Here is a 14,306-nt window from a genome sequence, read left to right as displayed (position 1 = left end):
CTGAATCAAAGAGCATACACTGTTTAGTTACTTTCTGAATAATTCCAAATTGCTATTTTAGCATGAATGCACCTATTCATAGGCCCATAAACAGTGTACTAGCATGACAGTTTTCCCATAGCTCGTCCAACGTGTATTCTTTTCCTATGGCCATCTTTGAGTGAGATAGCATCTGAGAATCACTTTAATTTTCATTTGTCTTAGTCTCTTTCCTTGAGAATTGCCTGTTCATATTATTGGACCCTTTATCAATTGGGGAATAGCTTTTATTATTCCCATACATTTGAATTAGTTACTTGTCTATCTTGGAAAAGTTTTATCAGTTTGCTTCAGAGATTTTTCTTCCAGTTAATTATTTCCCTTTTAATCTTAGTACTGGATTTATCTCGACAAAACAATTTTCATTTTAGGTGAACTTTTCCTTCTATACTTAGATCTGATAAATATTTTTCCATATTCTAATTTGTTTTATAATTTTAATATCTAAATTATATATTCATTTGGAGCTTATTATTTCCAAAATTATGAAGCATTAGTTGAAATCCAATCTTTTACAAACCACTGTCCAGTATTTTAAAGGTACCAAAAAGTGAGACTGAGCAGCCAAAGTGGAGAATAAAAAAGTTACTTGTAACTGCCAGTTTTAATGGCAGTTCAGAGACAATTTAAACTGTGCTAGATGCTTCACATCACAGGTAGGTTTTAAATATTATTCAGCCTCAAATATGAGAAAATTTGCCCAACATCCAGTTAAGGTTTAAACTTTAATGTGAGGCCTATGAGTCTTCAAAGGAGACAAAGCCCTGAGAGCAGTTCTTCACAACTGATAATCTTAGTGCTAGCATTTTAAAGCGTCAGTTTAAAAAGGTAGGAACATATAAAATTGTTCCCCAATTGGTTCTAGTGCTTCCGGGAAATGGAAGGCAATATTTTATCTGAACCATACTAAGTATTTTTGTGACTCAAACACTAGTTCCCATTTGACTGAGCAGAATGTTTCTTTGTAGAAAGAAAAAAAAAAGATTGTGTTTCCTTAAACTTTAAATAGCTCAAATGGGGCTTCCCAAGGAAGGTCTACTTTCCAGTACATTTTATTAATAAATCAATGTGCCAGTAGAAACAAGTTATTGCAAGAAACAGCCTTATGCCTCAGTATACATTGCTAGCAGGGGTTTTATCTTTATTTCACAGCATTTGAAAAAATACATAAAGAAATATTGAAAGGTTGAAGCCTGTGTTTCATGGCAGAATTGATATACACAACTATAAAGTAGTAGAGAAGTATGAGTCTTTCCCCCAACCTAATATATACTATGTGTCGGGCAGAGAATGCTAGTCCTCACCAGTAGCAATTGAATGAACTCTCTTTGACATTGTGTACTAATCTTTCATCTCCAGTGATTTGGATCAATTCTTAGTCTTGAATTTAAACTGATGGGTTCAATAGACCTTACTAACTAGAAAGCCATAAGCTGTAAAATCACTAGGTATCTGTCTCAGTGATAACATCATCACCTACCAATCATATCTTTCCCCCCTAAGGTTTTTGTAATTATAGGTCAACTCATTGACATTCTATATTTCAGATTGCTTTAAAATTTTATCATTTAGCTTAATATAACTTATCTGACTTCATGTGAAGTCATATGAACATGTAAAAGATGAATTTAAAGAATATAGGATTAGGGATGTGACTATTTTAAGGATAACCATTTAAAGATTAAGCATATAATCAAGAACAAGAAAGAACATATCTTCATCTTGTCATCTTTTTCCTCCCCCTTTTTCTCTCCTTCCTTTTTTCTCCTCTTCTCACTCCCCTTTCCTTTCTTTCCTTTCTCTTCTCCTTCTTCCCTCCCTCCCTCTCTTTCTCCCTTCTTTCTTCCTTTCCTTTTTTCCTTCCTTCTTTTCCTTCTTCCTTCTAAAAATAAGTGGAGTTATCTTGCTACTCTATACTATTATATCAAAACAGTAGTACAGACTATCACAATTTCCTTGAAGACATAGACATTTATTTTTAGCTTTGAATTGCCAGTGCCTAGCAAAACCTGGCACAGTGCTTAAAAGCACGTAAATGCTTCTTGATTAATTGATTAGAGTGGGGGTGTGTGTGGGGGGGAGAAAGAAAGTAAAAAGAGAAAGGGAGAGTTAACATAATATAGGATACTTTAAAGTATTATATGATGTTAGCTATTCCATAACTGTGTTGAGTATTTTTATTTATAGTCCCAACAAATATGTAGCCACATAACTATCAACTACCCTTTTGCTATTCACTAGTTATTTTAGGATTTATTTCAATGAAGAATAGTTAGTATGCAGTCCTCACTCCTATAACTTTTACCACAAGAAGAAATCTTATAGATGAAATCTCTGGAACATCCCTAAGATTAAATGAAAAGAATAAAGAAATCTTAAGCTTCTGATTACTAAATGAACTCAGCAAAGTTTAGCTTAAAGTCATCAAAATTCTTACTAATTTAACTGCAGCTTTCATTTTATTTAATAGAAAGCATTTTTCAATACTGTATCATTTGGAGAACACTGAATTAGAGCGTCAACAATCAGGATTCTGGATCTTGACTCTTTTGCTTATTAGATCTGTGACCTTAGAGAAAATACTTCACTTTTCAAGTTCTCAGTTTCTACATAGATATGAAGAGGTTAGACTAAATCATTTGAAAGATTCATTCCACATCTAAAATTATAGAGGAGTGTGAGCTGACAGCACATTGTAGTACAAAAGCACTAGTCAAAGTCAGAGGAAGGGATTTTGAATTCCAGTTCTAATATTTTCTAGCCATGTGACCCTAAGCAAGTCATCTACCCTACATGATTGTTAGGGGGGGGGAAAGGGCTTTGTAAATGTTGGAGCAGCATATAATCACTTGTGTTTCTATATTGCTTTAAGGTCTGTAAAATATAAGGTTTGTGATACTGAGAAATGTAGCAGATGTCAGCATGATGCTATCCATTACAAAGACATCAATGAATGTTGATGCTCTAGACTATTTTACTTGTGTCACCACAATTGCATTAGGAGTATTGCAATTTCTTTGAAGGCATAGACTTTTACATTGACTTGACACCCTAACATTATATCTATATAATTATACACATACATGTATGCATGTTATATATGCATATGTTCATCTATATGTGTTTACATGCATACATATACATTTACGCATGCACGAATATTTAATCCCTCTTATAATATTATGAGATAGATACTATTATTATCCACATTTTCTAGATGAGGAAACTGAGGCACCTGAAAGTGAAATAAATGGCTTGCCAGGGACCACACTGCTAGTGTCTGATCATTATTGTGCTGGAGCTGAATTTAACTGCTGCCTTGAAAAGGTGTGCTGTTTTAAATTTCTAGGGCAAGCATTTATATCTTAGAAATCAGCAGCTGCAACAAATCAGCTCTAGATATGTTTTTTCCTGATAATCTAAATTTGATGATAATAATAACTTTTAGAAAACCTGTATGCCAGAGACTCTAAGTGTGTCATATTTATTATTATCTCATTTTTTTTATCTTCACAAGGTAGATTGGTGCTGTTATTATCTCCATTTTACAGTTGAAGAGTTAAGAGTTAAGTAACTTGCCCCAGAGTCACACAGCTATTATGTATCTAAGGTTGGATTTGAACTCAGATCTTCCTAATTCTAAGTTTAAGAAAGTGATAGAGAAATTTTTCAATAATGCAGATTAAATTTAAGAATGTATTATCCTTTTTACTTTTGTAGAAATTGTTGTTAAACATTCATTAGCACACTCCTGCATTTATGTAATCCTGACTCCCTATCAAGTGTTTTATGCATTGTGTGCCACCCAGCAACTTTAGAGAGAGAATATAAATTATTATCCACTACAGCAAAAATCTTTTTAAACATAGGGTATTTTGCAAGTTTATGCAGCAACTAAATTATCCTTCTTTCCTTCAATATTATTGGCCCCCTTAGTATAGTATCTTATAGCTCAAATGATACCGTAAGTGGGAAAATTGCTATAAGTGGGAAAATTGTTCTTGTTATCAACTTTTCTGCAATGCCATTTAACAATAAATAATTTACTCTAGCATGGATCAACCCCTACCACTGAGTTATTCAGTGATGTCTGTGTAGTTGAAAGTATCATCCTGACATCTGTGCTGCATTTCTCAGAACCACAAAGCTTGCATTTTATCTGAAAATCCCAGATCCAAGTGATTGTGAATTGTGAATAGCCTTTTGTTCACTATGCAAAATTATTATGGCAAGCATGGAGTTGACAATCCAGAAATCCCTTATATGATTATTGCACAACTATTGAGGCAAGACACTTGGCTTTTTAAAATGTAGCCAATAATTGCATTAATGTGAACAATCTAATTTGAAGAAATGAAAATAATCCCTTCCCTTTGTGTTAAAAAAAAGTAAACCTTCCAGAGAATAAATCAGCTTGTACTTTTCACCTTTGGTAACTAATGGTTCTTTACACAGGTACTTTCAATCAGCTTTTAAATCTGGGGCTACTCAGATGCAAGCTGACAGCTGTAATTTCTTTTTGTGAAAAGGCTGTTTTATGTGTCACAAGTGTTCAATACATGTTTGATAGAAGTTTGTAATACAGTTGTGAAAGCCAACACCCCTGACCAGAAGGCAGAGTGATTCTCAGGCTGGGAACCTGCCGATACTGTCATGTTGGATATTTATCTTTTCCACTTGGGGTTCAGAAGTGAAATAGCTTCATAATGAGGTTCTGGCTGTTGTCTGGAGGTCTTAGAAGATGCCTTGTGTTACTACAAAATAGAAGAGAAAGAAAGCCCCCCTTCTAACATTACTTCTAGAAGTTTTTCATGATGACCTTTGCCAAGGGCATAACATCATATGAGATTACCAAACTGAATTGTAGGTAATCCACTTCTTCCTTAGATTTGTGTAACAATGAGATTATGGCTGACTTGATTCTAAGTGTAGTAGATACCCTTTTCACCTAGAAGTTACAAAAGATGAATGATTAACTGCCAGGGTCTTTTTAGCAGAGGTACTCCCAAGAGAAGCAATTTTAGTATTCAATTAAACTAAAAATCAACAAATACTTATTAAGCACCTGTTCCATACTCATTAGTCTTCTAGGTGATATGGAAGGGAAAGTGAGCAGCATAGTGCTTATTTACTAGAAATACATCCAGTGATATCAAATTTCAGGAGGACTTCAATAATATTTCTAAGTTCTTGTGCAGTGTTTTATTTATACTTGCATTATCTCAAGAATTCTCAAGATATCATCTACCTAGATCAGAGGTAATCAAATACATATGGGACCTGACCTATTTGGAAGCCCTATGCATTACTTTTCAGAATAATATTTTTAAACTTATAAAAAACAGGACATTATAAAGGAAACCAATGATATTGAAATAGTTACCAAAATATTAAGAAATTCAATGACATATAGTTATCAATATATTAAAAATTCTAAGTTCCTAGTCTCCTTTGAGGTCTGCAGACGCTTGTTTTATCAGACCTAAAGTTTTAGAGCTGGAAAATACTTTAGAGATCATCGCCCTCATTTTATAGATGAGAGGACCAAGTCCAAGTTACTTGCTTAAGGTCACAAACCTACATAACAGGAAAACCAGGATTAGACTCATAATCTCTTCAGAATTTAATGTTATTTCTCCTATTCTATGCTGCTAAGCAAGCAGTTCTTTGTCCAGTTCTCTCTAGGGAATAATAGTCTATTGTCTCCTTCATTAAATTGTTCCAGTATCTCTTAGAACTTTTTCTCTTAGGAAATTTTTCTTACCTCTAACCTAAATCCCTCCTGCATTAGTTTAATCCCATTCTAGTCTGCTGTATCCTCAATGGAAACAGAAAGCAATCTAATCACTGTTCTCAATAGTATTAATTTATTTTCTGGACCTTTCTTTCTTTTAGCCTTTCCTTCCAAACCCAATTTGTCAGTCTTTCATCACATAAAGAATCACATGAGAATTGAAAGAGCCCCAAAGCTTGTAAGCAAGCTAGATCTGAAGGGGAATGCGACTTTTTCCTCTAAGCTTTATTGTCCTCAGTAAATATCAGGAGGGCTAATTTTTGGTGTAAAGTTAATAAAACCAAGTAAAATATTAGAATATTTTGCTTAAATCATTGTTATAAGTGGTTTCTGGGTTTCCAATCTGGCATAATAGCTTATCTGTCATAATGAGAATATAATTGGAGGTAGAATGGGCCAGGCCAGGGATGGCTAGGACCCAGAAAGCAGTCATATTTCCAGATCCCAGAGTGAGAGCAGGTAATATAAAACTTGCCAGAAGTAGGCAGGAGGAGGTGTTCATACAGGTGGGCAGAAGGTTGAAACAGTATTGTTTTCCATGGTTTTAAATGGGCTGTGAACAAATATATATCCCTATGGGGACATATTTTATTATGGGTTGCTCATTTGTACCTTGATAAGGAAGTGAGGTTATAGTTTTGATTCCTTTATTTCTTTTCTAATTTTTCTTTACCACTACCTACACTACTTGTCCAGTGAATGTATTCTTTGGTCATACTACCTATTAGCTTAGACAAAATAAACCTCTGGAAAACAACTCCATCTAAATCATTTGATATAGTCTCAGTTGCGTCATCTTCGTGGGTTATAACAGGAACTCTAATGGTTCTCCCTTTTTCAAGTCCATCCCTGCTCCAATCTACAGTTGGCTACTATATTGATATTTCTAAAGCAATACTGTTTCAACCTTCTGCACACCTGTATGAACGCCCTCCTCCTGCCTACTTCTAGCATGTGTTATATTACCTGCTCTCACTCTGGGATCTGAGAATATGTCTGCGTTCTGAGTCCTAGCCATACCTGGTCTGGCCCATTCTAAAGCATAGCTTGTTCCTGTTACTCAGAAAGCTACAGAAAGTTCCTTATTCCCCATAGGTTAAAATACCAAATGCTTTGTTTGGCCTTTAAAACCGTTTACCACTTGGTGCCAGTCTTTTTTAGGCTTATTATATCATACTCCCTTTCATACATTTTACATTTCATTTAAACTGGCCTGTCTGCAAATCTATGGTTCTAGAATTCCATTTCTTGCCTTCATTTCTTTGTACAAGCTGTTCTCCAAGATTGGACTCCACCATCTCCTTATTTCTGTCTCTTGGCATCCCAAAAACCTTTGAAGACTCATCTCAACTGCCACTTCCTATAGGAAAGCTAATTTTCACTTTCCCTCTCCAAAATGATGTGGTATTTACATTTATATATTTAAAATTTAAACAGAGCAGTAAGATTGGTTTCCTTAAATAGAAGGTAAATTTATTGAAGATTTGGGACTGTTTTGCTTTTAGTCTTTTTAATGTGTATGTACAGTGTCTATAGAGTCTGGCACAAAGACATACGTTGAATAATTGAATGCAAAGAACAAAACAAATTATGATGAATAAAGTATGATATTGAGTTTGGAATCATTGTTTCATTGACTTAGGGAACTCTTGGATAAGGAAAGCAACTCCCTGTACCAATATAGATTGATATTGCTCTTCAATTTCTGGTGATAGAGTATGTCATTGATTTTCATAATAGATACAAGGATAAGATTTGGAATCATGATTTCATTGGCTTAGGGAACTCCTGGTTAATGCAAGTTACTCCCTTTATCATTACTTGTCCTTCAACTTTTGGTCATAGAGAATTACCTAGAGTACTGAGAGGTACAAAATGTTCCTTATGTCATATAGCCATAATGTGTGAAAGATGATTTAAACCTCTGAATTTATGACTCTAAAGCTGAATCTACCATACCATATTACCTTTTATGATATAGGGAAACATCATTGTAGATAATGAACTAGTGAACTTAGATGTACTATTGATCACTTATTTTAAAAATCTCTTTTCAGCATTCCTTCCGTCCCAGATTCCTTGGTGTTGCTGAACAACTACATAATGAAGGTTTCAAGGTATATTATTTTAATTTATTTTTTTTCCAAGCTACTTTCTTTCAACATTGAAAATCTGGCCAGGAACCAGAATACTGGCTTCTGTCTGTAATGAGAACCTCAGGGAAAAGAAGCAGGGCCAAGTTATTCCCTTTCAAGCTGAGAGAAGAAAGGTTTGGTATCACCATCTTGGTAGGCCCCAAACTTGAATAAATTCAAATAAATGGCAGAGGCAGCCTTTGAGTTCTAAAAATAGTTTTCATTAACTAAATAAGAATTATAAGAATTGGGAGAGTAAAAACTGAAAAAAAATTGGAAATGTATGTTTAAAAAAGTGAACATGGTGTAGTAATAAAGCTTCAATGCATTTCCATATTTTTCCCCTTCTCTTTTTCTTGGTTACTTAGGGAATAATGGTTACTAGATGTTATAGGCACAAGGAAAATCTCATTATAGTGGGTGCCATCACAAAAAGAGGTTCTTTGAAACAAATGCAATTCCTTGGCTGGCCCATAACAAGTGTGCTTTGTTATTATGATTGTAATGGATTCTCAATAACAAATAACAAAAGTTTTCTCTGGTCCCTATCCAAAAATACTTCTATTATGAAAAGTTCTGATTATGTACTATCAGCAGGTGGGGAGAAAGAGACTGGAGAGAGCAGAGTTTGAATCTGAGCTGTTTATTGCTTTATTCATTATTCTGACTCTTCTGTAACAGTGGTAACTGTTCCAGTTATCCTCAGTCTTTACCTTCCTTTAACACCGAAATCACCTGGGCCTATTATAAAACATTAGAAGTCTAAAAGACCCAAGCCACCTTCCCTTATCTTGCTGGAAATGCTTATTTCACTTGTTACTTCATCATAGAGAGACACAGGTTTTTTTCATTTTCTGCTCCACAAATAGAGAATATGTTTTTTTTTAAATATGTGTATTCATTATAACAAAATCTCACTATAACAAAATAATTAGGATGGTCCATAGAGATTATTGTAACAAACTCTCAAGATAATGAGCAGACCTGAGCTACACTAAAAATAGCCTATTTTTAGTATTAGAACATCCTGACAGTTATTTTGTTCCTTGAAAATATTGACACAGAGGAATAGTTCTAGTTTCCAAGAGATCAATTAATTTATGGAAATTATTATATAGCCAAAAGAGATAATTCATACAATGAACTTAGAGGGTATTTCTATCCTACTTAATGTACATCCCACAGCCCTTGGAGAATTTGGTACATCTGGCTTACATTAAAGAAATCCAAATTATAAAAGTCCAACTTGCTAAATAGTCACAGAAAGGAGTGGGTTTTTTTCCTTCATTAAAGGATCAATCACTTTATAAAACTGCTTACTGTAGTTTTCTTTTAAAGAGTCCGTGAACTGAAATCAGAAAATACCCGACTTTTCCACATATCCCAAGCACTTACTAACTGCAATGCATGCAATCTCTTTGCCCTCAGTTTCTACATCTTTGAAAATGGGCCTAATATTATTACTCTCAGGAATGTTTTAAGGTTCAAATAAGATAACTTATGGAAAGTGCTTTCTGCACCTTAAAGTACTTTACAAATGCCAACTATTTTTCCTTATTTTTGTTAGTCAGCTCTCTATGTATTTAAACAGTGATTTGATTTAGAGAAATATGATTGCTACATACATAAATCAGAGTAAGACCGAGTTTGTCAGGAAAGAACTATAATCATTAGAGGTCCATCTAATATGTCACTACGTGTCTCCAGTTTTCAATAATTACATAGGATTTCCCCGTTAATAATTAAATCACAAGTATTTTAGCAAAGCACATTGATATCTGAGCTCCTTAATCTGTTCATTGATTTCTTGTAATAACCACTCTAAGATGTTTCCTTTATTTTCAAATGCAGCTTTATGCCACAGAAGCAACTTCAGATTGGCTCAATGTAAACAACGTGCCAGCTACCCCTGTTGCATGGCCATCTCAAGAGGGGCAGAACCCTAGTCTTTCTCCTATCCGAAAGTAAGAATTGGGTCATATTTGAGATGTTGGGAAAGGTTTTCTTAGCTACCAAACTAGAAAATGTCAAGCTAAGGAATTAGTATTTGGGATTCATTATAAAGATTTGAAGCTTATTCTTTATGATTGCAAAGTGATCCTTTTTAAATAAAAAATTCACTAATTAAATATTTTAAAAACTATATATTTTATGGTAAAATAAAGTTTTATTTATAAATCATTCTATTCAACTATGGGCTTGATCATACTGTGAATCAATCATATTTGTTGTGTACATAATAATGTAGGGCCCATCAATAAGGTGGCAGCTTAGAGTAGGAGTGATAAGAGGTGGGTTGTAATTCTGCCTCTGACACTTCAGTAACCTCATGGTTAAATGACAATATGTTTAATATTGTCCTCAGAGTTTTGGTCAAATGCAAATGAGTTAATATCTGTAAAGTGTTAGCAAACATTCATATATATATATATATAATTGAATTTGTGATCACATCAATATGTGATACATATAACAGACTCTCCATATTTACCTATCCTGGGAGAAACACATTAAAGTGACATGGACCTATGATCAATTTGAACTCCTGTTTTATATAAGTCACTGTTCCAGGTGTTGTGATAATGTTATTTGCCATTTGATTATAGGGACTGGTTTTCTCTAGGGGAAGGCAAGATTTTCCTCAGTGTACATGCCTTCAGAAGTACCATTTCCATTCATGTTAATGAAATTGTGTGGCAGAAAAACAGCACACCTAGTTAAGGATATACATTCAGTCAGAGAATTTTATTACTGCCTATTGAAGACTTGTCATATTGTATACAGAGCGACATGCTCTGAGTTGGACCCTGGAAAACGTGTAAATCATTCTTGAATAAAGACAGAAAAGGATGGCTTTGTATAGGCACCTTAGTTTCCTTCTCTGGATATTATGCACCACTTGGCTAGGACTTATCAAACAATAATTAGCACAACTTCATATGATTTGACATTTAAATGTCTCAGTCTATGGCATCAAGGGAGCAGACAAATTGAGAGTTTAATTCAAAATCAGGTTACTTGCTTCTTAATGCCATCTGCTAAGAGCCCCTGGACTAGTAGGCAATGAAGCAAAGCTAATGCCAAAAAAAGGAGTTAGGGGTCTTTTCTCAGAGAAATAATATCCTTGGGAAACAACGAATTGTCCATTAAGTCACTGATCACCTTATTGTTGAATATTAACATATTAAATAGAAAGCAATTACTGTCAAGCTTTCATTTGAGTGTCTTTTTTGAAAACAAGGATAAAAAGTATCACTATCATTCTCAAAGAAACATAATTCTAATTTTTAGTTAGCGATATAGGAAGTTGGATGGAAGTAGGGGTTCTTTGAAATTAATTGAAAAGGTCAATCAATTAGTCATGGAAATTTGTTACTAGATGCAAAGCAAACATGGTTCCATGTATCTTCAGTGGAGTGTAATAGAAAAAAAGGCAACATTGCACTAGAATTTAGACTATTAGGTGTAAATGTTGGCTAGCTAATTAGTCTGCTCACCTTAAGAAAATCATTTTACCTTTTCTAAGTCTTTGTTTTCTCATCTGTCAAACAAAGGGGTCAGACTAGATACCAGCTAAATTCCCTTCCAATCCTAAAGTATTTTATGATCCCAGGAGTAGGAGTATCCTTGAGGTGATCTAGCTCTAAGATGCTAATATCTCCATGCTAACATTGTGATTCTTATTTCTCTTGCCCTCTTCCTCCCTGTCTAGGTTAATAAAAGAGGGAAACATTGATCTGGTTATTAACCTCCCCAACAACAACACCAAGTTTGTCCATGATAATTATGTAATCCGCAGGACAGCTGTTGACAGTGGAATTGCTCTTCTCACTAATTTCCAGGTATATTTTCTTATTGGGATAAATATATTACTATAAAATACTAATTGTTTTTGACCAAATATTCATTTTATTGTGATGATTAGCTGAAAATTATCAAAAATATATGTACCTATATTTCCTCTCTTCTCAGTATTCAGGTGATGAGGACATTTTAAAATATGTCTTTGAAATGACTGTGCCAACAATGAAGGTTCTGGCTGAACCTGAGTGATTAGTAGCTAATCAATTAGAGAAGACGTCAAAGCCAGAATTTTGTCCCTGCCTCTGATCATATATGATAACCCTGTGCTCCAGGATAATTAATTTAGTTTCTTAGTAGTATACTTAAGAAATTCTCTTAAGACCACAAGTTGCAGAGTAGATACTAATCTGAATTGGTAAAAGGAATTTCCTCACCTGGGAGTTCCCTATAACTATGAAAAACGTTTCAGTCCCTTTTCTTAGGCCTTTATGGCTATTAAGCCTTAAGTAACTCATAAAATACCAAAGAATGGTATGTATTGAAATAGAGACAAACTTTAGATGCAAAGTGCTATTTAAAAAGCTACATTAGTCATAGCTGGAGCAAAATCACAGTTCAGTTATAAGGTTCAAATGACTTTTTTAGTTATGTACAATTTCACTTGGATATGTATTCTGTCTTACTAATTTGCCATAGAAAGGAGATTTTTTTCAAGACTCATGAAGTCATTTACCCATCATATTGTATTTTTTTCTGATCCAGTTTGAATACTAATGATGGGTGAAAGGGGGAAAAAGAAATAGACATTCATGGTGAACTCCGGGATACAAGAGAAAATCCTAATTAAATTAGAATTTGAATACCTTTTATTCCATGTTCTTTTAAAAACTGGGATTAGCAAAACTGACAGCTTCAATCTGACTTTATTAAACAACAACTCTCATGTCACTGGGGTAACTAAAGTGCTTGCCTGTGCCTCTATTTCCAGGTGACCAAGCTTTTTGCTGAAGCCATTCAGAAAACTCGCTCTGTGGATTCCAAGAGTCTTTTCCATTACAGGCAATACAGTTCTGGCAAAACTGCATAAAGGAGCAGTTTACCTACATGAAATCTTGGAGTCATGTGTTTATTCTCTGATGGACACACAGAATTCCAGACTTTGATCCCCAGAGAATTCTCTTTAGTCTAAATTGTGTTATGTTGTTTTGCTTGGTTGTGTCCTTAAAAAGCTTTATCTTTTTAGTTTAGATAGCTGTCAGTTACTGTCAAATCCTTGGACAGTAAGCTCTTCTCAATTTCTTCTTGCTTTTCATGAGAGACTACCCCATGAGTAATGCCTTATTTGGGGCACACACATAATCTAATCTATTGCCCTCCTTGGCAGCTGATATTCATTATGTGGCAAACCCAAATCATTGGTAGCATAATGGCTGAAAAAAATGCTTCTCATGGTTAGGTCCATATTCTTAACTCTTATTTTTTTTTCTACTTGAAGACTCTTGCTGGGAACCATCATCTTTAAATATTTTCTGCTACATTCACGTGTCTTTTACAAATTGAGTATGCTACCCAAACCTTATTTCTCTGCTATGTAGTTTTATTCTGCATTCCCTTCCATCATTCCTGAATATCAAAGTTGGTATATTTCTTCCTCACAGTAATCATTCTTCACCCAACTAGTACATCTAGTGATATCACAATCTCTTTTCAAGGTATTGAGTTTGATGAGTGTGACAGGAGATCTTTAAAGTATAGATTTTTTAAAAAGGACACAAATTTGCAGCCCCTTTGAGGCAGCATATGACAGAAATAAAGTGGCTGGGTTTTTTTTGTCCATTTGTTTTTAACCTTGGTTTAGTGTATTCTTTTGTAATTGACAGATTTATAGGTTTTTCCTGTACTCTCAGCCTCCCTGGCCATAGCAACTCTGGAATCCTTCTAAAAATTACAGTTCAATCCCTAGAGATTATACCTTCTGTGTACCTAGTGAATCCCATGCTATCTTATGACTTACACACAGTTTAATCCTAAGGTCTCCTTCCATTCTTCTTACTTTGCCTGAAAGAGCAGAAAAACTCTTCCCACTTGGCAGTCTTTGGGGTTTTAAACGTTTTGTATTATTAAAACTGCTTTGATTGTTAACATTGAATAAAATGCTATTGAAGAGAAGTTAGAAAAGTGTCTTTGCATTTTTTATCATCTTATACTAAATTAGTTTCTTTGACCAGGATTGAATCACTTATTTATTTTCTATACTAATCAGTACATGGTGGGAGCAAAGGTTATTCATAATAATGATTGTGAACATTTGTGTTCCTTATTCCAAATGATTTTTGCATTTATTTATCATGCTTCTATCTTAGGATAAAATATTATTGGGCTGAGTGGTTACATAGAACTCTGATTTTCCTCACCATTCTCTTTGGTATTGTTATTATTTCTAATTATATAATTATACTATAAAGGAAAATTCAAAGGTACAAATGATATATGGTAAATAGAATAAGAAAAAAGTCATCACCATTATTCTGTCT

General features: G+C 34.2%; 1 protein-coding gene across 2 annotated transcripts in view; it reads left to right on the top strand.

The window, feature by feature from the left end:
* Nucleotides 1-13,950, top strand: part of CPS1 (carbamoyl-phosphate synthase 1) — a 165,003-nt gene extending 151,053 nt beyond the window's left edge. For both annotated transcript variants that reach the window (XM_074298800.1, XM_074298801.1), the window contains exons 36-39: nucleotides 7,891-7,950; nucleotides 9,820-9,932; nucleotides 11,681-11,810; nucleotides 12,761-13,950. In XM_074298800.1, coding sequence (XP_074154901.1) covers nucleotides 7,891-7,950; nucleotides 9,820-9,932; nucleotides 11,681-11,810; nucleotides 12,761-12,859 — 402 coding nt within the window. In that variant the 3' untranslated portion in view covers nucleotides 12,860-13,950. The remainder of the gene's footprint in view (nucleotides 1-7,890; nucleotides 7,951-9,819; nucleotides 9,933-11,680; nucleotides 11,811-12,760) is intronic.
* The last annotated feature ends 356 nt before the right edge of the window (nucleotides 13,951-14,306 follow it).

The sequence above is a fragment of the Sminthopsis crassicaudata genome, chromosome 3 (assembly GCF_048593235.1).
Source record: "Sminthopsis crassicaudata isolate SCR6 chromosome 3, ASM4859323v1, whole genome shotgun sequence".
Taxonomy (NCBI): Eukaryota; Metazoa; Chordata; class Mammalia; order Dasyuromorphia; family Dasyuridae; genus Sminthopsis; species Sminthopsis crassicaudata.
This window is presented reverse-complemented; position numbering and strand designations above follow the sequence as displayed.